General features: G+C 44.9%; 1 protein-coding gene across 5 annotated transcripts in view; it reads left to right on the forward strand.

The window, feature by feature from the left end:
• Positions 1-26,183, forward strand: part of hspa12a (heat shock protein 12A) — a 183,724-nt gene that overhangs the window by 35,960 nt on the left and 121,581 nt on the right. For all 5 annotated transcript variants that reach the window (XM_036130634.1, XM_036130632.1, XM_036130635.1 and 2 more), the window contains one exon: positions 2,686-2,813. In XM_036130634.1, the coding sequence (XP_035986527.1) occupies positions 2,686-2,813 (128 nt within the window). The remainder of the gene's footprint in view (positions 1-2,685; positions 2,814-26,183) is intronic.

Below are 26,183 nucleotides of genomic sequence, written 5' to 3' on the forward strand. Positions count from 1 at the left end.
CCAGCAGGCCTGGTTACCCTGCTGCACGGGTGCTGATGGGGGACTGCTACTTGAAGCTAATCTCTGTGGCTCCGTGCTAGCTAAGGGGCAGCTTTTTGCTGGTTCTTCAACAGCACGGAGCCGGGCTTCCAATTCTGACACCCTCGCCTCCAAAGCTACAAAAACACTACATTTATTACATGTACTGTTATCACTAAGGCAGCCAGAGGAATATCTAAACATCAGACACAGAGCAGGCGAGAGCGGGACACTTAAGCCGGGCATACACTGCACAAGTTTTTTGCCTTTTCGGGGCGATTCTTCAGACGTGCAAGAATTTTTTGGATCGGGCCGAGTTTTAGCTTGATCATGCGTCCTGCGTAGTGTAGTATACAGGGGGTAACGATGGGCAATTCGCCTCTCAGAGCGTCGGGCCGCACAGTGTAAGAACATATATCGTGAGCAGTGAACTTTTAAACCCTGCAGTTTAATCGTACAGTTTGAGCTGTATATGAGTACAATGATTGAAAATATTGTACAGTGTATGCCCAGCTTTAGACAGAGACGGAGAAGCTGATGGAAGTATAGGAGAGGACGCCATAGTAAAGCTAAAGATAGACTAGGCTAGGCTAACGACCTCTTCCCACGCCGAGAAAAACATGAAAAACGAGGACTTCCCAAATGTGAAGTACTGCAAGAGAGAATGTGTTTTAAATGTGCTTATAAGTTAGATACAGAGAGATGTCACAGCAAAGAGATTTAAGATAAAATAAGTCTGCTATGGATTGTCTGGAACACCAAACCACAATCCATAGCAACATGAAACAGGAAATATGTCTTACTGCACAAGAAAGTTTATGCAGAATAAAGAATACAGATATACCCAAATCCATAACTAACATTTTAGGGGCTATTACAATATAAATTGTAGTCTCTTAGAAAACACTGTTGTTGTAATCCCAATCAAAGTTTATCATTTAATCTTTCTCTCTTCTGTTTTGTTTCTTTCTTACTTCTGTCTGTCCGTCCGTCCGTCCGTCCGTTTTCTTCCGCTTATCCGGGCTCGGGTCGCGGGGGTAACAGCTTCAGTAGGGAGGCCCAGACGTCCCTTTCCCCAGCCACTTGGGCCAGCTCCTCCGGGGGAATCCCAAGGCGTTCCCAGGCCAGCCGGAAGACATAGTCCCTTCAGCGTGTCCTGGGTCTTCCCCTGGGCCTCCTCCCGGTGGGACGTGCCTGGAACACCTCACCAGGGAGGCATCCAGGAGGCATCCTAACCAGATGCCCGAGCAACCTCAACTGGCTCCTCTCGACATGGAGGAGCAGCCGCTCTACTCTGAGACCTCCTCGGATGAGTGAGCTCTTCACCCTATCTCTAAGGGAGAGCCCAGACACACTACAGAGAAAACTCATTTCAGCCGCTTGTATCCGGGATCTCGTTCTTTCGGTCATGACCCTAAGTTCGTGACCATAGATGAGGGTAGGAACGTAGATCGACCGGTAAATCGAGAGCTTCGCCTTTTGGCTCAGCTCTCTCTTCACCACAACGGATCGGTACAGCGCCCGCTTCACACCACACGCCACACCAATCCGCCTGTCGATCTTCCGCTCCATCATCCCCTCATGCGTGAACAAGACCCCAAAATACTTGAACTTCTCCACTAGGGGCAGCACATCCTCCCCAACCCAGCGAAGGCACTCTACCCTTTTCCGGTTCAAGACCATGGTCTCGGATTTGGAGGCACTGATTTTCATCCCGGCCACTTCACACTCGGCTGCGAACCGCTCTAGTGAGAGCTATAGATCACGCCCTGATGAAGCCAATAGGACCACCTAGTCATCCGCGAATAGCAGAGACGCAATCTTAAGGCCACCAAAACCTTGGCTGCGCCTACAAATTCTGTCCATAAAAGTTATGAATAGAATCGGTGACAAAGGGCAGCCTTGGCGGAGTCCAACTCTCACCGGAAACGAGTCCGACTTACTGCCGGCAATGCGGACCAGACTCTGACACTGATCGTACAGAGACCTGACAGCCCCTATTAAAGGGCCCGGTACTCCATACTCCCGGAGTACCCCCCACAGAATCCTTCGGGGGACACGGTCGAATGCCTTCTCCAGATCCACAAAGCACATGTAGACTGGTTGGGCAAACTCCCATGCCCCCTCCAGAATCCTGCTGAGGTTGTAGAGCTGGTCCAGTGTTCCACGGCCAGGACGAAAACCACACTGCTCTTCCTGAATCCGAGATTCGACTATCCGACGGACCCTCCTTTCCAAAACCCCTAAATAGACCTTACCAGGGAGGCTTAAAAGTGTGATTCCTCTATAGTTGGAACACACCCTCCGGTCCCCCTTTTTAAATAGGGGGACCACCACCCCAGTCTGCCAATCCAGGGGAACTGCCCCCGATGTCCACGCAATGCTGCAGAGCCGTGTTAACCAACACAGCCCCACAACATCCAGAGCCTTAAGGTATTCAGGCTGAATCTCATCCACCCCCGGAACATTGCCACCGAGGAGCTTTTTAACAACCTCGGCAACCTCAGCACCAGAGATGGGAGAACCCGACCCAAAGTCCCCAGGCTCTGCTTCCGCAATGGAAGACGTCTTCCGTCTTTCTTACTTGCTTTATGTAATTGCTAAAGATCTGTTCTTTTAGTCATGCCTTGCTGTGCTAACTTTGTGTGTAATTTCTTGTGTGTGCAGCAAGGTGACACGGACCAGGTGGAATCTGGAATGTCTTTTGTGGTGGTAGTTGCTATCGACTTTGGAACAACATCAAGCGGTTATGCTTACGCTTTCACCAAGGAGCCAGAATGCATTCACACCATGAGGTGAGCCAACATTGCAATACAGACATCAAACTGGGTCAAGAGTTTGGGTGGGATGAATCAGCCGAACTACAATATTATCTGGCAGACAATGTTTTATAACAGTTAACTGACATGTACAGAAAATAAAAACTAATAATAAAACTACACAATTAAGTTTATAAAAATGGGCATAATTTTTTCTTTAAGATACAAATTCCTTTATTTTTCCACAATGGGACAATTCAGGTGTGACAGTGGCAATGACACAGACAGTTACATACAATTATTAGAAATTAAAAATAAGAAAAAAGATAAAAAAAACGAGTAATCTAAATTAGTTCTAAAGAAACACCAAGATTAGATCATAAAAGTAAATACCAGACTATTTACAAACACACTATACTATATTATGCAATATCCAGCAGCATCCAGAAGTAGCTATGACATGTGCAAGTTTACCTCAGCATGTGAGAGACAGTGTAAACAATTCATGATCGGATCAAATCCCCTTACAACCATTAACATAATGTAAACAGTTATTCAGTCTGTTGTGAGCAACAGAGATAATAAAGTCTAACAGCGGTCGGGAGGAACAACCTGCAGAAACTTTCCTTAGAGCATCTAGTATGCAGCAGCCGTTCGCTGAAAGAGCTCTTCAGCTCTGCAACAACTCCATGGATGGGGTGGGAGACATTGTCCATTAGTGATGTTATGTTTCTTGGTCATTTTGTCTCCTACCACCTGCATTGTCTCCAGGTGGACAGGAAAGAGCTGGCCCTCTTAATGAGCTTATCCAGCCGCTTCCTCTCAGCGGCAGATAAGCTGCTGTTCCAACAGATCACACCAAAAAACCTCAGCCTCTCCAGGTCCTTCTGGAGTCGTGGTTGGATGGTGTTAATCTACTGCAGAAATCAAAGAACATGATCCTCACAGTGATCCCGGGATTCTCCAGATGGGCCAGAACTTGGTGCAGCAGGTAGATGATGGCATTATCCACCCCAATGTCGGGCTGGTTGGCAAACTGCAGAGGATCCAGTGAAGACCTCACTAGGGGGTGAAGATGGTTGAGGATTAACCTCTCGAAGGTCATTAGGTTTGATGTTAGTGCTACCGGCCTGCAGCTGTTGAGGTGTTTGGGGTATGCGGTCTTGGGCACTGGTACCACACAGGTTGTCTGCAGCTATGGTACTTTCCCCTGCTTCAGACTAACGTTAAATATATGCCTCATAATGCCACACAGGCAATCGGCACAGCACCTCAGGAGCCTGGTGATGATACCATCCGGACCAGCAGCCTTCCTCACTTTGGTCTTTCACAGAATGTTCCTCACTTGGAGTATTGAGAAGCATAGGGTGGTGGAGTCATACAAATTTGAGGGGATGGCTTAGTTCAGGGGGGGGGGGGGGGAGTTGCTGGCAGGTCAAACCTCAGAAAGGGCTGGTTCAGCTTATAAAACCATCCCAAGTCACTTGGGATGGTATGGCATTCTTTTTGTGACCTGAGCAGTTGCAGGACATCACTTATGTTGTTGTCATGCAGCTGCACCTTTATTTTCTTCTTGTTGCTGTTTTTTTCCTTCTCTGATCTTCCTTCTCAGCCATTTATATGCATATCTCAGCTCTTCTTTATTTCCTTCCTTCCTTCCTTCCTTTCAACCTTTTCTCCTTTAAAAGAAAAGGAGAAAAGGTAAAATAAACAGGAGACAGAAGAGAGATCGACAAAACTTCAGTCTGCTTCATTACCTGCAAAGAGAGATGTAAAAAGAACAGTACAGCCAATAGAACTACAGATACAATACCATGATACCATCACTGAAGTATATACAGTAGTAATCAATACGAAATGTATAAAGTGGTAGCTGAAGATAAGCTGAAGATCCAAGCACCTGAAAGTGTTTGTGAACGTGTGCTTGTGTGTGTAAGGTTTATCCTTGGGAAAATGCTCAATAGTAGTTGTGAAGAGCCAAAGACCTATCCCCCCCCCCCCCCGCCCCCCGGAGCACCGAGACAGGCCCCAAGGGACCCAAAAATTACCAATGGATGTCAAACTTATTAACCCATGGAGGTCTGGATTTGCGCCCTGCGACAGACTGGCGAACTGTCCAGGGTGTACCCCGCCTCTCGCCAAGTGAACACTGGAGATAGGCACCAGCAACCCCGCGACCCCATGAGGGATTAAGTGGTTTGGAAGATGGATGGATGGATGGGTCTGGATTTGCAGCTATATTTATAATTTAAAAAACACATGCAGATCCAACTTTGATGTAATGTCCTTAAAACAAGTCAAAGGCTCAGTGTGGCCTCCATGTGCCTGTATGAGCTCTCTACGATGCCTGGGCATGCTCCTGATGAGGTCGCCAACTCCTAGACAGTCTGCGGTTCAACGTGGTGTTGGCGGATAGAGCGAGACATGATGTCCCAGATGTGCTCAATTGGATTCAGGTCTGGAGAACGGGTGGGCTAGTCCATAGCATCAATGCCTTCGTCTTGCAGGAACTGCTGAGACACTCCAGCCACATGAGGTCTAGCACTGTCTTGCATTAGGATGAACTCAGTGCCAACTACAAGGCAAGGCAGGGCAAATTTATTTATATAGCACAATTCAGTACAGGGACAATGCAAAGTGCTTTACATGATTAAAATATAGCAAATTAAAACAGAATAAAAGCAAGTAGGAATAAAATGTAGATAGAAATTAGAACAAAAAAGTGGTGATTCAGTTAACAAGAACAGTTGAAGGCAATCCTAAACAAATGTGTTTTTAATCTTGATTTAAAGGAACTCAGGCTTTCCGCACCTTTACAATTTTCTGGAAGTTTGTTCCAGATAAGTGGAGCATAGGAACTAAATGCTGCTTCTCATTGTTTAGTTCTGGTTCTAGGTATGCAGAGCAGGCTGGAGCCAGAAGACCTTAGTGGTCTGGATGGTTGATACACCGATAACAAGTCTGTGATGTATTTAGGTGCTAAGCCATTCAGGGATTTATAGACTAACAGAAGTATTTTAAAGTCTATTCTCTGAGATATAGTGAGCCAGTTTAGGGACTTTAGAACTGGGGTTATGTGCTCTACTTTCTTAGTCTTAGTGAGGACGCGGGCAGCAGCATTCTGGATAAGCTGCAGCTGTCTGATCCACTTTTTAGGCAGACCTGTGAAAACACCGTTGCAGTAATATATTCGACTAAAAATAAACGCATGGATTAGTTTTTCCAGATCCTGCTGAGACATCAGTCCTTTAATCCTAGAAATGTTCTTCAGGTGATAAAAAGCCGACCTTGTAACTGTCTTTAGGTGCTTTTGGAGGTTCAGGTCTGAGTCCATCACTACTCCCAGATTTCGGGCCTGATCAGTGGTTTTTAGCTGAAGCAGCTGAAGCTGTGTGCTAACTTTTGATCTCTCCTCTATTGGTCCAAATGTTATTACTTCTGTTTCCCTGTCCTTTAAGTAGGATTTAAACCAGTTGAGAGCTGTACCAGAGAGGCCGACCCAGTTTTCCAGACGGTCTAACAGAATGGAGTGATCAACAGTATCAAATGCTGCACTGAGGTCCAATAGAACCAGCATGGTGGTTCTTCCACAATCTGTATTTATATGGATGTCATTAAACACTTTGATAAGGGCCGTCTCTGTACTGTGGTGAGCACGGAAGCCTGACTGGAAAACGTCAAATCGGCTGGTCGTTGTTAAGAAGGTGTTTAATTGTTGAAATACAGCTTTTTCAATAATCTTACTGATATAGGGGAGGTTTGAGATGGGCCTGTAGTTCTGGAGTAGAAGTTTGTCTAAATTGTTCTTTTTCAGCAGTGGTTTGATAATTGCTGTTTTTAGGGACTGGGGGTAAACACCTGACAGAAGGGACGTGTTTATTATCTGAGTCAACTCAGACGCTATGACAGGTAAAACTTTCTTAAGGAAAACTGTGGGTAGAACATCAAGGCAGCATGAAGAAGAACTTAGCTGCTGAATGATCTGCTCTAAGCTTTTGTGGTTTATTTGGCTGAATTGGGACATTTTGTCAGGATAAGTCCCAGCTGAATACGGCTTTGGTTCTAGAGTTGGTGTGAATGTACAAACTGATCCTCTAATTTTTAGGATTTTCTCAGTAAAGAAGTTAGCAAATTCATTGCAGGCCCTGGTGGAGTGGAGTTCAGAAGCCACGGACACAGGAGGATTTTTTAACCTGTCGACTGTGGAAAATAAGACACGAGCATTATTAATGTTTTTCTTGATGATCCCTGAGAAGAAAGATTCTCTTGCATTTTTCAGTTGTAAGTTATATCTGTAAAGTCTCTCTTTATAGATGTCATAGTGAACCTGGAGTCTATTCTTTCTCCACCTGCGTTCAGCTTTCCGGCATCTTACGATGTCCCTTCGGCTAAATGTATCACTGGAAATTATACATTCAAAGGTAACGGAGAAGTGATCGGATAAGGCAACATCAGTTACATTGACCTGTGAAATGTTTAGACCTTTAGTGATGATCAAGTCTAAAATATGTCCCTGTTTGTGTGTTGGCTGTTTAACATTCTGAGTTAAACCAAAGTTTCTAAGTGTGTCACACAGTTCTTTTGCACTTCTGTCTTTAGGGTTGTCAACGTGAAAGTTGAAGTCTCCAACAATAATTAAAAAGTCATAATCAACACATATCACAGACAGCAGGTCACTAAAATCTTTAAAAAAGTTTGATGTGGACTTAGGAGGCCTGTAAACATTCAGAAACATGGTTCGTATCGGGCCCTTTACCTGGAGAGCCAAATGTTAAAAAGAGTCAAATTTTTCCAAAAACACCTTTTTACACTTTAGTGAATCATTAAACAATGTTGCTACTCCTCCACCTTTCCTTTGCTGTCTGCTCTCACAAAGAAAATTGTAGTTTGGAGGTGTCGACTCCAGAAGAATGGCTGCTTCATTAAATTCATGTAACCATGTTTCTGTTAAAAACATAACATCAAGATTATTGTCAATAATGAAGTCATTAATTAAAAGGGATTTTCCTGACAGAGATCTAATATTTAGTAAACCCAGTTTATATGATTTGGTGGTTGATGATGTCTCTGTGGCAGGTTGCATCTGACAGTTTATGACTTTTAAGTACGACTGATTATTCCTGTCTGTTTTCCTTTTGCTTTTCTTATTTCTGCCACGTATCATAACAGATATTCCATGTTCTCCGTCAGGAGGCCCAGGCTTATGCTGGAAGCGGTCTTGACTGATAAACGTACTGCCAGGGCCCGCTGAATATCACAAGGAAGTTATCCGAAGGTCTTCAGGACAGGCATGTTCTGTGATATGTAGAGGAGGAGGAGGATCTGGACCTCTGTGTCCTTTGGAAGATGCTGATTTAGTCACAGAACTGCGGTATTCAGAATTAATATGTGGAGAGGATGTCAACTGTAGACCAATCTTAAGGACTTCGTTCATGTTATGAGAAAAATCCAGAAAAGGAACCTCTGGGCTTTGTGGAGAGGAAGGCGAGGCGGGTGTAGTCTGGACCGGTGTTCATGACGATGGCGGTTCTTGGTCCTCTCTGTCCTGCTGAGATCTGGGATGAATCCTTCTGTAACTCTGACGACGCCTCTTTCTGTGTCATCTTTCTGGCCGTCTCTGATCTACACCAGCCTATGGTTCCACAGTGGGTCTGAGGATCTCATCTCTGTACCTAATGGCAGTCAAACTACCTCTGGCTAGCACATGGAGGGCTGTGCGGCCACCCAAAGAAATGGCATCCCACACCATTACTGACACACTGCCAAACGGGTCATGCTGGAGGATGATGCAGGCAGCAGAATGTTCTCCACGAAATCTCCAGACTCTGTCACGTCTGTCACATGTGCTCAGGGTGGTAGTGGTCCTGCTGCAGGGCTATTGCCCTCCTACGGCATCCTCCACGTCTCCTGATGTACTGGCCTGTCTTCTGGTAGGGCCTCCATGCTCTGGACGCTATGCTGACAGACACAGCAAACCTTCTTGCCAGATACATTATAATATATTAGATGAAGTTTACTGTAACATCCCGAGAGCATACAAAGCTGCCGCAGCCCCACACTTTGGTTCATCAGATCACATCTCTGTGGACCTGATTCCTGACTACAAGCCACTGATCAGCATAACCAGACCAGTGATAAAAAACATTCATGTTTGGGCAAAAGAGGCCTGCTCAGCTCTATAGGACTGTTTTGAAATCACTGACTGTGATGTATTTAAAGAGGGTGCTGACGTAGAAAGCTACACATCATCTATGCTTTCCTATTTCAATTCAATTCAATTTTATTTATATAGCGCCAATTCATGAAACATGTCATCTCAAGGCACTTTACAAAGTCAAGTTCAATCATATTATACACATTGGGTCAGATTATACAGATTGGTCAAAAATTTCCTATATAAGAGAAACCAGTTGATTGCTTCAAAGTCCCGACAAGCAGCATTTCACTCCTGGAGATTCGTAGAGCCACAGGGAGAGTCGTCTGCATTATACATGGCTTTGCAGCAATCCCTCATACTGAGCAAGCATTGAAGCGACAGTGGGAAGAAAAACTCCCCATTAACGGGAAGGAAAACCTCCGGCAGAACCGGGCTCAGTATGAACGGTCATCTGCCTCGACCGACTGGGGGTTACAGAAGACAGAGCAGAGACACAACAAGAGAGACAAAAAAGCACAGAAGCACACATTGATCCAGTAATCTGTTCTACATTAGATGGTAATAGCGTGTGGGCCGTCTTCTCTGTATGATGTCACAGTTAACAGAACGCCAGACCAGGTGTACCTACTATGAAGATAAAAGAGAGAGAATAGAAAGTTAAAGCAGAAATGACGACATGCAATGCATAATTGAAGAACAGTAGAACTCTATAGAGTGAGAAAATTAGATCCTGATGTCCTCCAGTAGCCTAAGCCTATAGCAGCAAAACTATAAAGGTAGCTCAGAGTAACATGAGCCACTCTAGTTATAAGCTTTGTCAAAAAGGAAAGTTTTAAGATTAGTCTTAAAAGTAGACAGGGTGTCTGCCTCACGGACCAAAACTGGGAGTTGGTTCCACAGGAGAGGAGCCTGATAGCTAAAGGATCTGCCTCCCATTCTACTTTTAGAGACTCTAGGAACCACCAGCAGACCTGCAGTCTGAGAGCGAAGTGCTCTGTTAGGAACATACGGGGTAATCAGAGCTCTGATATATGATTGAGCTTGATTATTAAGGGCTTTATACGTTAGAAGAAGAATTTTAAATTCTATTCTTGATTTAACAGGAAGCCTGGAAAAATATGATCCCGCTTGTTGATTTTCATCAGAACTCTTGCTGCAGCATTTTGGATCAGCTGAAGGCTTTGAACTGCATTTTGTGGACTTCCTGATAGCAAAGAATTACAATAGTCCAGCCTTGAAGTAACAAATGCATGGACTAGTTTTTCAGCATCACTCCTGGACAGAATGTTTCTAATTTTGGCAATATTCCGGAGGTGAAAAAAGGAAACTCTGGAAACCTGTTTAATATGGGATTTAAATAAAATGTCTTGGTCAAAAATAACACCAAGATTTTTTACTTTATTACCAGAGGCCAAGTTAATGTCACTCAGATTAAGTGATTGGTTAAGAAGTTTATTTTTTGAGGACTCTGGCCCAAAGATTACAACTTCGGTCTTGTCAGAATTTAGATGCAGGAAATTTAAAGTCATCCAGCTTTTGATGTCATCAAGACATGACTGCAGTCGAAGTAATTGATTGGATTCATCAGGATTTATGGATAAATATAGCTGAGTGTCATGAGCATAACAGTGGAAATTAATCCCCTGCTGTCTGATAATTTTGCCGATTGGAAGCATATATATAGTAAAAAGAATTGGGCCAAGGACTGAACCCTGTGGTACTCCACAGGTGAACCTAGAGTTTAAGGAAGATTTATTATTAACATAAACAAACTGGAATCTGTCCGACAGATAAGACTTAAACCAGCCTAATGCTTTCCCCTTAATCCCTACAGTATGCTCAAGTCTTTGTAGTAGAATATTGTGATCAACTGTATCAAATGCAGCACTGAGATCTAACAGGATCTCAGTGCTGCACTGATGCTGTCCTACCCACAAAGACAATCAGTGTTTCCGAACCAGAAACCATGGGTGGACAGCTTGGTGCGGTCCCTGTTGAAGGCCTGGGATGCAGCGTTCAGATTTGGAGACAAACTGGCCTACAGCAGGGCGAGGAGTGAACTTAAAAAAGGCATCCAGAAGGCCAAGGAAAGGTACAAGCAGTGCATTGAGGACCACTTCAGCAGCAACAATCCACACGACATGTGGAGAGGCATCAGAAACATCACAGACTACAAGTGCAGCAACCAGCGGCTTAGCAATGTTGCAACTCCCTGACACCTTAAACAGCTTCTTTGCACGCTTTGACTCTCCAAGCAGCAGGGAGTCTGAACCTCTTCCTCAGCCAGAGAAGCACCATCAACCTATCGTCCTGCAGATCCACCAAGTGACCTCCTCCCTGAAAAAGGTAAACGCCAACAAGGCCACTGGTCCAGACATAGTGTCAGGCCGGACGCTTAAATCCTGTGCGGACTAGCTTGCAGGGGTCTTTCTGGACATCTTCAACATCTCCCTGCAGCTCCCCATGGTATCTGCCTGTCTGAAGTAATCCGTTATCTTGCATGTCCCAAAGAAACCAATCATATCTTGCCTCAACGATTATCGTCCTAGTGCTCTTACTCCCATTATCATTAAATACTTCAAGAGGATCCTCCTAAAGTACATCAAGGACCCCATCCCTGCTGGCCTGGAAAGCCTGCAGTTTGCCTACAGTGAGAATCGTTCCACAGAGGACGCTCTTGTTACCACTGCACTCAGCTCTAACTCATCTGCAGCAGCCCAACCCCTATGATAGGATGTTCTTCGTGGATTTCAGCTCAGCATTCGACACCATGCTGCCAGACATGCTGGCTCTGAAGCTCTACAACATGGGATTATCCACACCTCTCTGCTCCTGGATCAGTGACTTCTTCACCAACAGACCACAGGTGGTGAGGATAGAGAAACACGCATCTGTTCCACCGATCCTCAACACAGGAACACTGCAGGGCTGTGTCCTTATCCCACGCCTCTTCACCGTTTTCACCCAGGATGGTTCTGCTATCCACCTCACAAACACAGTGATGAAGTTTGCAGACGACACTACTATGCAGGGTCTCATCTCCAACAATGTTAAGTCCCACTACAGGGATGAGGTCAGCAATCTCACACAGTGGTGCTCCAGGAACAACCTGATCTTGAACACCAGTGAGACCAAGCAGGTGATAAAAGACTACAGGAGGTCAAGGAGGCCTGAACACGCTCCACTCTACATACAGAGGGAGGTAGTGGAGCTCATGGACAGCATTAGGTTCCTGGGCATTCACATCTCCTCTGACCCCTCTTGGACTGCGAACACCTCCCACCTAGTGAAGAAGGCCCAACAACAGCTCTTCTTCCTGTAATATGAAAGTCAAACCATAACTGACCTCCAAGACTTATTGAATAAGGAAATGGTGAAGTGATGAAGTTCCAGCACTTTTATTGAGAAACAGAGCAGAGATCACATAGATGGAAAGTAATTGCACCCAATGGTCCCACTGCAGTTTGCGTCTGCCCTGTTTCTGACTCCAGTCCGTTCTTGCCTCTGCTAATACCTGACAGCGGCCTTGCCATGAGACAAAACAAAGACAGTCATGTCCCATTCCTTATCCCACACAGCAAATATGCCAACATTGACCTTGGCAATCAGCAGGACAGTGGCGCTGATGTGCAGTCCTCGTGTCTCCAGTGCTCCCATGTCCGAATGGCATCAGGTCCTAGTGACTTAAGGATAATATTCCAACACTTCCTCAGGAAAGTGAAAAGATCTGGACCTCCCAATAAACTGCTAAAGAACTTCTATAGAGCTACTATAGATCAGCATAACTGTATGGTATGGGAGCTGCACAGTCCAGGAGAGGAAGGACTTAGGAAATCTGCATGTTTTATCCGATCATTCGGACTTCTCAGCTTCCAGACCCCCTTTTTAATTTTTTTTAATTTATTTTAACGGTCCTTTGCGACGTCGACCAACCAAATGAAAGGCTTCACACTTGGCCATTTGACAATAATGAAAGAGAATTCTCCTTTTCAAATCTACCTACGTCCAGAAAATCATGGTGAAAATCATCAGCCCCCTTGTCCCAGCAGGAGACGAGGGGTGAGAACAGCAATTTTCTTCCGCCGGCGCCCCTGGCGGCAGCAGCCGAACACAGCTCTGTACCAACTCGCGGACTTTTTGCATTAAAATGCATAAAAATGCCGCCAAACTCGCTGGAAACCACTCATCTACCCAGCCGATCAGTACTTGACCGCGAGCGCCTGTTGGAGTTACGATCAAGTTGTGTTTTTGGACTTTTAAATACCACGCTCGACTGCTTACGTGACTGTGGCGTCCTACGGAGACCAGCCCCGGAGGCCTGTGAAGCGGCGGCCTCGACGAGCAGCTCACACCGGAGGAGAGCGACGCGGAAACGGTGTAGCCGGCCGAAGAAGCGCGGGTGCCGAGGAGGCTTAGCAGCGAGGCTAAAGGCTAACCCATTCAGACCGCCGCTACCATCCATCTGGCTTTCCAACGTTCGCTCACTGGACAACAAAATGGACCATTTACAACTCGAGCTCTCTGCAAAGAGGGAGCTCAGGGACTGCTGCGCTCTCATTCTGACCGAAACATGGCTTTCATCATCAATCCCAGACAACGCCGTTAGCCTGGAGGGGCTAGCTACTTTCCGCGCCGACAGACAGACAGAACTCTGCGGTAAGTCCCGAGGAGGCGGACTCTGCGTTTACACCAATAACACCTGGTGTAAAAATGCTAGATTAGTCACAAGTCTCTGCTCTCCGGACATTGAGCTTATGATTATTAGCTGCAGACCTTTCTATCTGCCTAGAGAGTTCACTGTTGTTATCATTGCAGCTAATATCATCCCAGCGCTAATACTAAAGATGCTATGGGTGTACTCTATCGGACTATCTCTGAGCTGCAATCTGCACACACAGAGGGTGTTTTCATCATTGCTGAGGATTTTAACCAGGCAAATATGAAAACTGTTCTCCCTCATTTTTACCAACACGTGGATTTTGCAACTCGGGGAGAGAACACTCTAGACTTAGTCTACACAAACATTAAAGGAGCATTCAGAGCAGTCCCCCGCCCCCACCTGGGCTCTTCAGATCACCTTTCCGTGATGCTATTCTGAGCATACAGGCCCCTGCTGATCAGAGCAAAACCAACAGCGAGGCAGGTGAGGGTGTGGACTGAGGGAGCAATGGAGGCGCTCCAGGACTGTTTTGAGTGCTCTGACTGGAACATGTTCAAAGCTGCTGCAACTTATGAGGACAAGATCAACATTGATGAGTACGCCATGACTGTGTCAGCCTACATCAACAAATGCATTGAGGACGTCAGCACCACCAAGACCATCATCACCCGAGCCAACCAACGACCCTGGATTACTGCGGAGGTCCATCAAGCGCTAAAAGCACGGAACTCAGCCTTCAAGTCTGGAGACAAGGAGGCACTGAGGACAGCGAGAGCCAACCTGAACCGTGCCATCAGGCTAGCAAAGCGGAACCACAGTCAGAAAATCCAGGAGCTTTTCCATGATGCCAGCAACACCAGGAGCATGTGGAAAGGCATCCGGGCGATCACTGAATACAACACGCCCTCCCCCCCGGTGGGTGAAGTTGATGCTGACTTCCTCAATGGACTAAATAACTTCTTTGGGAGGTTTGAGGCACTAAACAGCACTCCAGCAGTGAAAGCTGTTCCCCATCAGGAAGAGGAGGTCCTCTGCCTTGACACCGCCGACGTGTGGAAGACTCTAAGGAGAGTCAACCCGCGGAAGGCCCCAGGCCCCGACAACATACCTGGGCGGGTGCTCAAGGAGTGTGCAGGTCAGCTGGCTGGTGTCCTCACAGACATTTTTAACACCTCGCTGGACCAAGCCACAGTGCCAGCATGCTTCAAGTCTGCCTCCATCATTCCGGTGCCAAAGAAACCTCAAGTCACCTGTTTCAACGACTACCGGCCTGTTGCACTGACTCCCATCATGATGAAGTGCTTTGAAAGGCTGGTAAAGGAACACATCGTCTCCAGTCTCCCATCAACACTCGACCCGTTCCAGTTTGCCTACCGACGGAACCGCTCCACTGAGGACGCCATCTCCTCTGCTCTTCACCTGAGCCTGGCACACCTGGAGGAGAAGAACACGCACGTGCGGATGCTGTTCCTGGACTTCAGTTCAGCGTTCAACACCATCATCCCACATCTGGGCTTCAACACACCCCTACGAAACTGGCTGCTAGACTTCCTCACCAACAGACCTCAGTCAGTCCGGGTCGGACAGAACACCTCTGATGTCGTCACCCTCAGCACGGGCTCCCCTCGGGGCTGCGTCCTGAGCCCCCTGCTGTTCACCCTGATGACACACGACTGCGTCCCCAGGTTCACCACCAATCACATCGTGAAGTTTGCAGACGACACAACGGTGGTGGGCCTGATCAGAGACGACAACGACCAGGACTACAGAGGGGAGGTGGAGCAGCTGGTGGGTTGGTGCAGAGACAACAGCCTGATCCTGAACGTGGAGAAGACGAAGGAGATCATCGTCGACTTCAGGAAAAACCGGCCTCACCATGCTCCACTGCTCATCAACAACTCAGCGGTGGAGGTGGTCAGCAGCACCAAGTTCCTGGGGGTGCACATCACGGACAACCTCACCTGGACTGTGAACACCACGTCACTGGTGAAGAGGGCACAGAAGCGACTGTACTTTCTGCGGAGGATGAGGAGAGCCCACCTGCCCCCGCCCATCCTCACGACCTTCTACAGAAGCACCATAGAGAGTATTCTGACCAGCTGTCTCTCTGTGTGGTGTGGAGGCTGCAGTGCCTCCGACTGGAAGAACGTGAGGAGAGTGGTGAGGACAGCAGAAGGGATCATCGGGGCTCCTCTTCCCTCCATTAAAGACATTTCATCGCAGTGCTGTGTGTCTCGAGCCCGTAACATCATCAGGGACCCCTCACACCCCCACCATAGACTATTCTCCCTGCTGCCCTCTGGAAAGAGGTTCCGCAGCATCCGCTGCAGATCCACTAGGTTCTGCAAAAGCTTTTTCCCTGCTGCCATCAGACTGTTGAACTGCTGAAGTATAAAAGTGTACCACACTAGATTCGCTGATTTGCACATTTGCACATCTGCACATTGTATCGTATCCTGCAAAATTGATGCTGCACCTTAACCGGAAACGTACTGCAAAACTGTGTACAATGCAACTGTCTACTTTTAAATCACTGCTGCACCCTACTGCATATTTGTCTACATTTGGTTTACATTGTTTACATTTCAACTGCCTACTGTTCACTGCTGCACTTTATCCGGAAGTAAATTGAAATTTATCCTGTAAGTGACTGCGATTGATCACTGCACTTTATCCTGTACTGTAATTCACTGCAAGGTATCCTGTAGAGTTACTGCAATATTTCTGAGCTGTGTGAAAACGAAATTTCGTTCTGTATGCACTCTGTGTATACAAAATGACAATAAAGAAAGTCTAAGTCTAAGTCTAAGTCTAAGAACAGCGCAGGGGATTGTGGGATGCCCTCTGCAGGATCTAGACTGAATTTATGCAGAACCAGTCCAAAGAAGGGCCAGACGCATCTCCACTGATCCCACCCACCCAGGCAATGCGCTGTTTGACCCTCTCCCATCAGGTAAACGCCTTAGAAGCCTCAAAGCCAAAACAAATAAGCTTAGAAACAGCTTCTTCCCAAAAGCTGTGGGGGCAATTGCCTTGATAAGAGACTCCAGTCCAATGCTTTTAAATCACCCCCCACTGTTACTAGCCAGTCACACGTTACAATCACCTTAATGTCACTGCCTACTTGCACACTATAATCTCTGAATATCTAAATGCTGTAAACAAAGCCTCAAATCATTGTTCAATAAGCACCCTACTACCTTATTATCTGTGACTTTCCTGAATGGCCAACAAAAAAAAAAGTAACCCTTGTTTGTTGCCTGTTTGTCATTTTTTTTTTTGCCTTCCTTATGTGTAATGTGAACTGTAATATGAACCGGAGTAGCCGAAAGAGAAATTTCACCGCAGTAACACGTGGTGACAAATAAAGTATTCATGATTCTTGATTCTGGAGGAGCTGCACTACCTGAGCTACTTGTGTGGGTTGTAGACTCTGTCTCCTGCTACCACTAGCGTGAAACGCTGCCAGCATTCAAAAGTGACCTAAACATGAGCCAGAAATCAGAATCAGAAATACTTTAATAATCGCATAGGGAAATTGTTGTTTCAGTACAATCACCATAACATAAACAAACAAACATCACAAACATTTCAGGGGGAGACCATTTACTAAGGCCTTGCTGCCAAGGAACCGCCTTACACGGTGCCCACATGGCACAAAAAAAGGAAGGTGGGAGGGAAAAAACATAACTCATACTTTATCGTATAACAGGATACAGTTTGAGATATCAAAAACATAGGAAAGCATAGGAACTGAGAAGTGGTCTGTGGTCACCACCTGCAGAACCACGCTTGTATTGGGATTGTCTTGCTAATTGCCTATAGATTCCACCTGTTGTCTATTTTATTTGCGCAACAGCATGTGAAATTGATTATCAATCAGTGTTGCTTCTTAAAGCCGGGCATACACTGTACAATATTTTCAATCATTGTACTCATATACAGCTCAAACTGTACGACGAAACCACAAGGTTTAAAAGTCCACTGCTCATGATATCTGTTCTTACACTGTGCGGCCCGACGCTCTGATGCGACCTGAATGCTCACACTGTACGTTCAAAAACCACACGTCGGACTCAGCCCTGTAGAGAGATGGCGCTACTTGGACTCATCTACCCGGAAGCCAAATGTCAACAGTAGAAGAAGAAAAAGGCGAAAGTGTCGATGCTCACTGTTAAATATGAGGCTCACTAGAATGAAACGCGCTTCCTTGGCAATTCTACGAGTGGCTCCTGCGTAGTTTGACTCCATGTCACACTTACCGCCGTCATACTTCTCTCTGCTCCTATGTTTTTGTTTCAGAAGATGAAGAAGAATTTAATTGTTTGCACGTGTGCAGTGTGCAAGGTCGAGTGAAATCGGCCTATAGCTCTGAGTCAACAGCAGGACGCGCTCACAATCGCTCACGAGGGCCGACTGAATTTGAAACATGTTTGATTTTCATCCGACCGTCCGATTCCTGATGGGGAGGTGGTCGTGAGAGGCGAATTGCCCCTCGTTACCCCCTGTATACTACACCACACAGGATGCATGATGAAGCTGAAACTCGGCCCAATCCAAAAAATTTTCGCAGGACTGAAGAATCGGCCCGAAAAGGGCAAAAACTCGTACAGTGTACGCCCGGCTTAAGTGCACAGTTTAATTTGACAGAAGTATGATTGACTTGGAGTTACATTGTGTTGTTTAAATGTTCCCTTTATTTTTTTTTGAGCAGTGTATATATGCAAAATACTTTATTGGAAATACTTTTGGGATTGTTTTAAGTTCAGTGGGCACAGAAATGTAAAGGTAAAGGAGAAAGAAAGGATGAGAAAAAGATGAGGAGCCAAAACGTTTAAAGGGAGAAAAGAAACAAAAAGAACAAGATCACATTCTCGGAGTCTGCTTCTACACCAGTAGAAAGAGCTATAAAAAGAACACCAAAACCAACCAAAAGTATCACAGGTATGAACGAGCAATGCCTTTGATAATCACTGAGAAATATGCAGTATTGCTTAATACAAGATGTTTGGTAACAGACAAAGCTAACTATGAGGGTATATCTGTAGTTGTGTTTCCATCCAATTGTCATCCAAATTTTTAGTGAAGGCACAGTGTGACGTTGTCATATATTGACATTGGCTGTAATAGTTGATGTTGGTAATCAGCACTCACCACAGAGCAGTAATGGAGCGAGGCTTTAATGAATTTGCCGAGTTATTTATTTTTTTAATGGATGAGACTTAGAAATGCTCACGTCTCTTTGTCGCCGTTATGGGATTATCCGAGATGATGCTGGCAGCAGAAATAGCTGATCAGTCATGTGAGGTAAATGTTCACTACTTCTGAACTGCTTATACAAATGTGTTTCCATCTCCTCTTTATCACATTTGGGTCATAACTAAAAGAACAAGATCCCAGATACAAATGGCTAAAATGAGCTTCCTCCGCAAGGTGGCCAGGCACTCCCTTATTGATAGAGTAAGGAGCTCAGCCATCCAGTAGGGCTGCTGCTCCTCCACATTGAGAGGAGTCAGCTGAGGTGGCATTTGTTCTGAATGCCCCTTAGACGCCTTCATTGGGAGGTGTTCCAGGCATGTCCCACCAGGAGAAGGCCAGCCAGCTTCCCCAACCCAGACTAACATGCTGTAGACATGCTCACCTGCCTATTCTTCCATCCAGAGCTTTGATTTCTCCAGTGCGTTCAACAACATTCAACCAGGCCTCCTGAAAGACAAGCTGGAGTGGTCAGGAGAGGATTGCCAACATCCCAGAGATACTGGTCAACAGCAGTATGTGAAGACACAGGACTGTCTCTTTGACAAGCTGATCTGCAGTACAGGAGCACCACAGGGAACTGTGCTGGCACCATTTTTGTTTACCTTCTACATTGCAGACTTCTCCATGAACTGATGTGGACATAGTGGACCCTATGCAGCTTTTCCAGTAGTACCTACTTTGAGTGGTCGGCTAGGGGTCAGTTTGATTTAGTTCCTTTCGGATGCTTTTCTGCTACAAGTGAATGCAGCACAAATGTGGGCGGGGTTGGTTCAGCAGCAAGGCACCGCCAAGACAGAAAGGTGACGTGACCAAACGTTGATGCAACGCAATAACAAAACCAGACCTCTCAACTTTTATCAAAAGTTAAGAGTGAGATTATGCTAATTTTGGGGGCGGGGCTTGTTTGGGGCGGGGCTAACTGGACCCTGGAAGAGTCGGTGGAGTCTCAACTCCATCTCATTTTTATCCCACCAGACATTGAAGTAGACATGTATTACTTTTGTTAAAAAGAGAAAGAGACGTATTAATACCTTATTGTTCAGTTAATGGATTAAAACATAAAAAACACACAATTGTTCAAATAATACTGAATAAAATTAAGTAGTTTTAAGTTATTGACCGAATTACTACACTGTTACACATTAATCTATGGGTTTGTTTATCATTGTAGATCTATAACCTGATTGGTGGATCAGGCTGCGTTTCATGAAGCCTTTATAGTCAACATTTTCCCCTCAGCAGCAACACTGAAGCACACAGAGGTTCCCGCTGCGTCTTTACGCACGATACAGCTGCTGATGTCTCCCTCTTTTCAGCTCAATGCACTTCTAGACTGGTACAGTTTATAACCAGCCCATTGCCAAAAAACGCATCCCCTGCTGTTTCATAGAAGTATACACTTGTAGTTGATGTAACATTTTCTACGTGTTTACACATGTGTTCTGAACTACTAGTGTGAATTTCAGGTGTGTGGGACAATTTTTAGATTAAAAACATAGGGGAATGCGTTTTTTGGCAGCCCCATTGCCAAAAAACGCATCCCCTGCTATCTCAGAGGAGTTGACACTTGTATGACTGTATTCCTGTATATCAATCTGTAATTAAAGGACAAGGGTCAGCAAATGCAAATTCTGCCCTTTAAAACAATGACAGCGCAATTGTCGCTCTATGATCTAAAGCCCCATTTGGAGCTTTTAAACAGGCTTTTGAAAAACTTTGATAATTTGCTGCTGTAATATTATAGATTTTTCAGAATAAAAAGCTAGCAGATGTGCATAATCAAAACATAACAGAAATACAATTATAGAGCATTCAGTATTGTAAGAAAGCCCACACTGTTTCTGGATAAATAAATTATTGTATGAGTTAAGTTCTATTCCGTTTTATGCCTCTTTCCTTGTAAATTTGAAATGTCCCATGCTCCTGAATGCACCATAGCTTTCTGACGCTCACGAATGCATCACACTGCTCTATGAACGCTGTGTCTGCACGTTTGATCTTCCGCTTAAGAAAAAGCTTTTCAGTTTCAAAACTCATGTCGGCTCTCACGGTTTATTGTTGTGTGTGAATGACAAGAGACCACAACAAATAAATCAGCCGTACCTCGGATAAAAACTTTGGATTTAATGTTGTTCACATAGCTCTCAACTCTCACGCATTGACCGTGTGACACACGCATTTCACTAACTTCACACGCTCACACGCAACACATGACATTTCACACGCAAACATGGAATTTCTCACGCATAAAAATCACAAAGCCCATCTGGGCTGCGGACGACAAAACTCCGCCTTCTGTTTCGGCTTCTTTCACAGCTTGTGGCCATCAGTAATTCCTGCTGCAGTTCGTGTTAACAGAGCAGCAGGAAGAGTGATCAGAGTTATGAATAATTTTAGTCTTAACAGTGGTGAAAGTGAGCCGGTAAAGTCCTGTACCGCGTACACAGGAGGGGAGGGGGCGGGGGGAGCTGCTGCCAGATGACGGTTCATTCAGAACCAGTCATGGCTGCACGCTGGATCATAAAACAGTTCTGCTAACCAGATGCAGTTTAAAACGCCACTTAGTCTGTTTATAAGTTTCGTTTCTATTAATTCTGCATTTTGTAACTACATGCACCGTATTTCTGTGCCTCAGCACTTGCTCCTCTTCCCCCCTCCTTTCCCTCGGAGCAGGTGCTTTTATCACCGTTCACCATTCAAAACGTGAATCACTACGTTTAATGTCCTCACATCGGTAGCAACGTGTGCCAGTTAAAGTCAATAGGAGAGTTAGTAGCTGTATTTCATGCTATTTTATTTTTAACAACATAGAATCAGTGGCGCTTTGGTGGGCTGCTGCCTCGCGCTTTAATTCAGGTGCGCACTTTTAAGGGTCATTTTAAAGAACTTGTAACATCAGGGGCTTCATCTCAGACCTTTCAGTACCCCTGTTCCCTTTATAGGAGCCCCTTACAGTAATTATGCATTTTCCCCGCTGTTTATCCGTCGCACGCAGCGCACGGGGGTAAAATCCGCCCACCTCACCGCCCAGAGCGCACTGTCGAGAGCAATAGAGATTTGTCTGGTCAGCGCGGCGACTGACTGAGAAACCTGTCGCTGTGAAAGGTGATGAGAATGTTATAAACTGTAACAGTCTAGAAGTGCATTGAGCTGAAAAGAGGGAGACATCAGCAGCTGGATCGTGCATAAAGACGCAGCGGGAACCTCTGTGTGCTTCAGTGTTGCTGCTGAGGGGAAATTGTTGATCATAAAGGCTTGATGAAACTCAGCCTGATTCACCAATTAGGTTATAGATTTACAATGATAAACAACCCATAGATGAATGTGTAACAGTGTAATAATTCGGTCAATAACTTAAAACTACTTAATTTTATTCAGTATTATTTGAACAATTGTGTGATTTTATGTCTTAATCCCTTAACTGAACAATAAAGTATTAATACGTCTCTTTCTCTTTTTAACACAAGTAATACATGTCTACTTCATTGTCTGGTGGGATAAAAATGAGATGGAGTTGACTCCACCGGCTCTTCCAGGGTCTGGTTAGCCCCGGCCCCAAACAAGCCCCGCCCCAAAATTAGCATAATCTCACTCTTAACTTTTGATAAAAGTTGAGAGGTCTGGTTGTTCATAACACCCGTACTTTTGTAAACGAATCTACCAAATACACAGTTTTTTTTTTCACACTAGAAGTACATTTAAACGTTTTGATATAATTAATATAAGAACAAGTCGCTCCGTTGGCCGTATTTTAATTCATTTTCCGTCGATATTCATTTGTACAGAGCGAGGCGCGCTCCCGCGACAGAGGATGCATATCTTGGCAGGCATGCACTTTTGAGCATAACACCGGCTCACTTACACCACTGGTTAAGACTAAAATTATTCATGACTCTGATCACTCTTCCTGCTGCTCTGTTAACACGAACTGCAGCAGGAATTACTGATGGCCACAAGTTGTGAAAGAAGCCGAAACAGCTCAGCAGAAGGAGGAGTTTTTATCGTCCGCTGCCCAGATGGGCTTTGTGATTTTTATGCGTGAGAAATGCCATGTTTGCGTGTGAAATGCCATGTTTGCGTGTGAAATGCCATGTGTTGCGTGTGAGCGTGTGAAGTCAGTGAAATGCGTGTGTCACACGGTCAATGCGTGAGAGTTGAGAGCTATGAACAAAACATAGCATGGACATGTAGCTAACAAGCTGTTCACTGTATACCTTTTATCAGACAGAGTAGGTCAACAAGCAGGGATAATGACCTGACAGAGAAAAGAAACACTGGAGAGAACTGAGAAAGTGTTAGAGCAGATGGAAAAGACCAAGATAAGCTTCTGGAAGCCATGGATTGAAGATGAAAGTATTAGCTCCCTCCAACATTTACCAGTCAAGTTAATGCTAGTTCTAGTTTGCTATGTTTTATATATTCATGATAAGCCATGCATACAAACCATTAAAGTGCTGGGATATCATGTAATTTATATGCTGTGTGCCACGGGCTGCTGAAGAACAGAACAGAGACCTGCTGGATGCTCTGATGCTGAACGATATGAAAAGATTCAGCCCTAACTGCAGCATGTAACATTATCTGTATGCCGCCCATTCAAGCACTCGAAGACTCTGGTTCTTCAACTACAGATGGTTTCTTTATTAATGCACTTAAATAGCTAGCACAGCTAACAGCAAAAATGCCTTATAGACCACTGTAGAACTACAAGCAAACAGAACAAACAATTAATTTACATACATGCAGTCCGTAGACAAGAACTAAACAAAGCTTTTGAATCTATTTTTCTTACCACTTTGCCTGCTTGTAGCTCCAAATGGAAGTGAATTACTTTATCTTAAAAAATCTCATGTTTAGGTCTACAACATTAGGTGTGACCTCTGGTGGTCAACACAGGAACAGGTGCATTACACAAAAACTGTATTCACAACATTTACACTCCCACCAATCACACAAGGTGATTCTTAAAACTATATACAACAGATCTTTGTGATAAAAAAGATAAAGATACCACTGCACTGCTTTGTGTACGGCTCTCTCTAAATAAAGTGGCAGAGACGTGTGTCTGCCTCTGTTGTCAAGTGTTACTGACTAACAGCTTAGCTATTCAGCAGGACAATGTCATTTACTTTGGTGTTTCTCCTATTCCTAATCCATTTCCTTCTTTGCTGCAGATTGCACAAATACTCCTTTCTCCACCTGATGCAGAACTCATTTGGCAGAAATTGAACTCTCTTCCATCTTTTCTGAAAATATAGATCCACTTTTACAAACTCACCAGGTGGGGGTATGATGACAGAAGACTTCATTTTTAGGATATGATTGGGGGTCAAAGGTACTGGGCCTGATGGTTCACTGAGATGTACAGTGGTTAATGGTCTCCTATAATTAATTGCCATCACCTCATATAAGTACATTCTCAGTGAAGAACTGTCTAGTCAACTTGTGAATTGGTCAAGGATGGATGTGAGGACATTCCTTATGGTGCAGATCTGTCTCTCCCAGACACCGCCCATGTGACTGGAAGCAGAAGGATTCATAACAAGCCACATCCCATTTCTCTCACACGTTCTTCTAGCTGTTCTCTCATCATATCTTGGAACTCCTTTCATGCATTGGTCGCTTTGGTGTTGTCTTACGTTGCCCCTTACTGCTATAAAGCAACTCAACACATTGACAAAGGCGTCCGAAGTGAGGTCATCTAATACCTCTAAGTAAATGGCTCTTGAGCACATGCAGGTAAATATGAGCCCATATTTCTTTAGCTCCTTTCTTCCCTCTGTGACATATAATGGTCTGAAACAGCCCATGCCGCTGTACGTGAAGTGAGGCGTACTTTCCATTTTTGCTGGTGGAAGACTGGCCATTTTTTGTTCTTGGTTGGGCTTTCTTAACTTCCTGCACATGACACACTTGAAGATGAGAGATGTCACGTCGCTATTACATCTGAGAATCCAGAAACCATTGGCACATATTTTGTGTCAATCTTCATCCCATGCTCAAGATAACAAGGATGACAACAAAGGGACTTTATGCAGGTAAGTTGACTTTTTTGATTGAACTCTTTCTCTTGGGTTAGAGCTTTGATCTCCTTACTGAACGCTTCTCTTTGAGCTACTTGGATTACAAATTGCTCAGCCTCTTGTCTTTCTTGAAGTTTGGTGGGCTCATTTCATCTTGTCTTTAAACCCTTTACATCCTTTGCACAATGCTTGAGTCTTGCTATGGCCTTTACTACTTTTCTCCAGTCTGAGAACTTCTCAAGATGATCTGACAGAAATCTTTTCTCCTTTGCTTTGGTTGTGAGAACCTGTGCTCTTTTGAGTTCTGGATCTTCTCTTTCAATTTCATCAACCTGATTATCTTCCTCTTTAGGGAGTTCTTTTTGCCACAAAAAGTGAGGCCCAATAAATCACTTTGACTTCATGAGTTGCTTGGCGGTGAGTCCATTAGACGCATGATCAGCTGGGACATCTTCAGAGGCAACATATTGCCACTGCTTTGGTTCTGTGCTTGGTCTAATTTGCTGGATATGATTGGCTACAAATACATGTAACCTCCTTGCATTGTTATTGACGCACCCAAGGATGACTCTCGAGTTAGTCCAAAAGTGTTCCTGTAGGCCCTCAAGTTCCATATCATATCTGAGCAGGTCACTTATCCTTCTGGCCACTACAGCAGCTAAGAGTTCCAATCTTGGGATTGTTGTTACCTTAGTTTGTGCGACTCTCACCTTTTGCATGACGACAGTGCAGCGGACTTCTTCAGATTTGGAAGCAGTTCTGAGGTAAGAACATCCTCTGTAGCCAGTTGAACTAGTGTCAGAAAAATGTTGGAGTTCATACTGCTGATCTTCGTTGGCTGTTGATGGTGAGTAGCACCGTAGTATTTTTTACCAAAGACAGATAATGGAGATCTTGTAGCCAAGCTTCCCATTGTGGCTTGAGGTCATTAGGAGGTGGCTCATCCCAACCTATCTTGTCCTGGCACATTTTTTCATCCTAATGTATGTTAGGATGAAAAAATGCTAGAGGCAAAGCAGACTTCAGACTTGAGCTTAGAATGAGGCAAACTTGCTGGTATTCTTGCTTTATAATGATGAGGTGACTCACACCTATTTCATCTTCATAGTCATAGTAGGCACTGGTATAGCCAATGATGCTCAAACCCAGCGAAGACTGGAGTGCAAAAGACTCATCTTCACTACCATAGATAACATCTCTGGGTGCCAAAGATTGAGAACAGTTGTAGCCAATTAGTAGCCCTACTGCAAAGGCCAGTTCTTGAGACGTCTCATCTGCCAGATGTTCTAAGTTAGGCCAGGATCTTG

The sequence above is a fragment of the Fundulus heteroclitus genome, unplaced genomic scaffold (assembly GCF_011125445.2).
Source record: "Fundulus heteroclitus isolate FHET01 unplaced genomic scaffold, MU-UCD_Fhet_4.1 scaffold_37, whole genome shotgun sequence".
Classification (NCBI taxonomy): Eukaryota; Metazoa; Chordata; class Actinopteri; order Cyprinodontiformes; family Fundulidae; genus Fundulus; species Fundulus heteroclitus.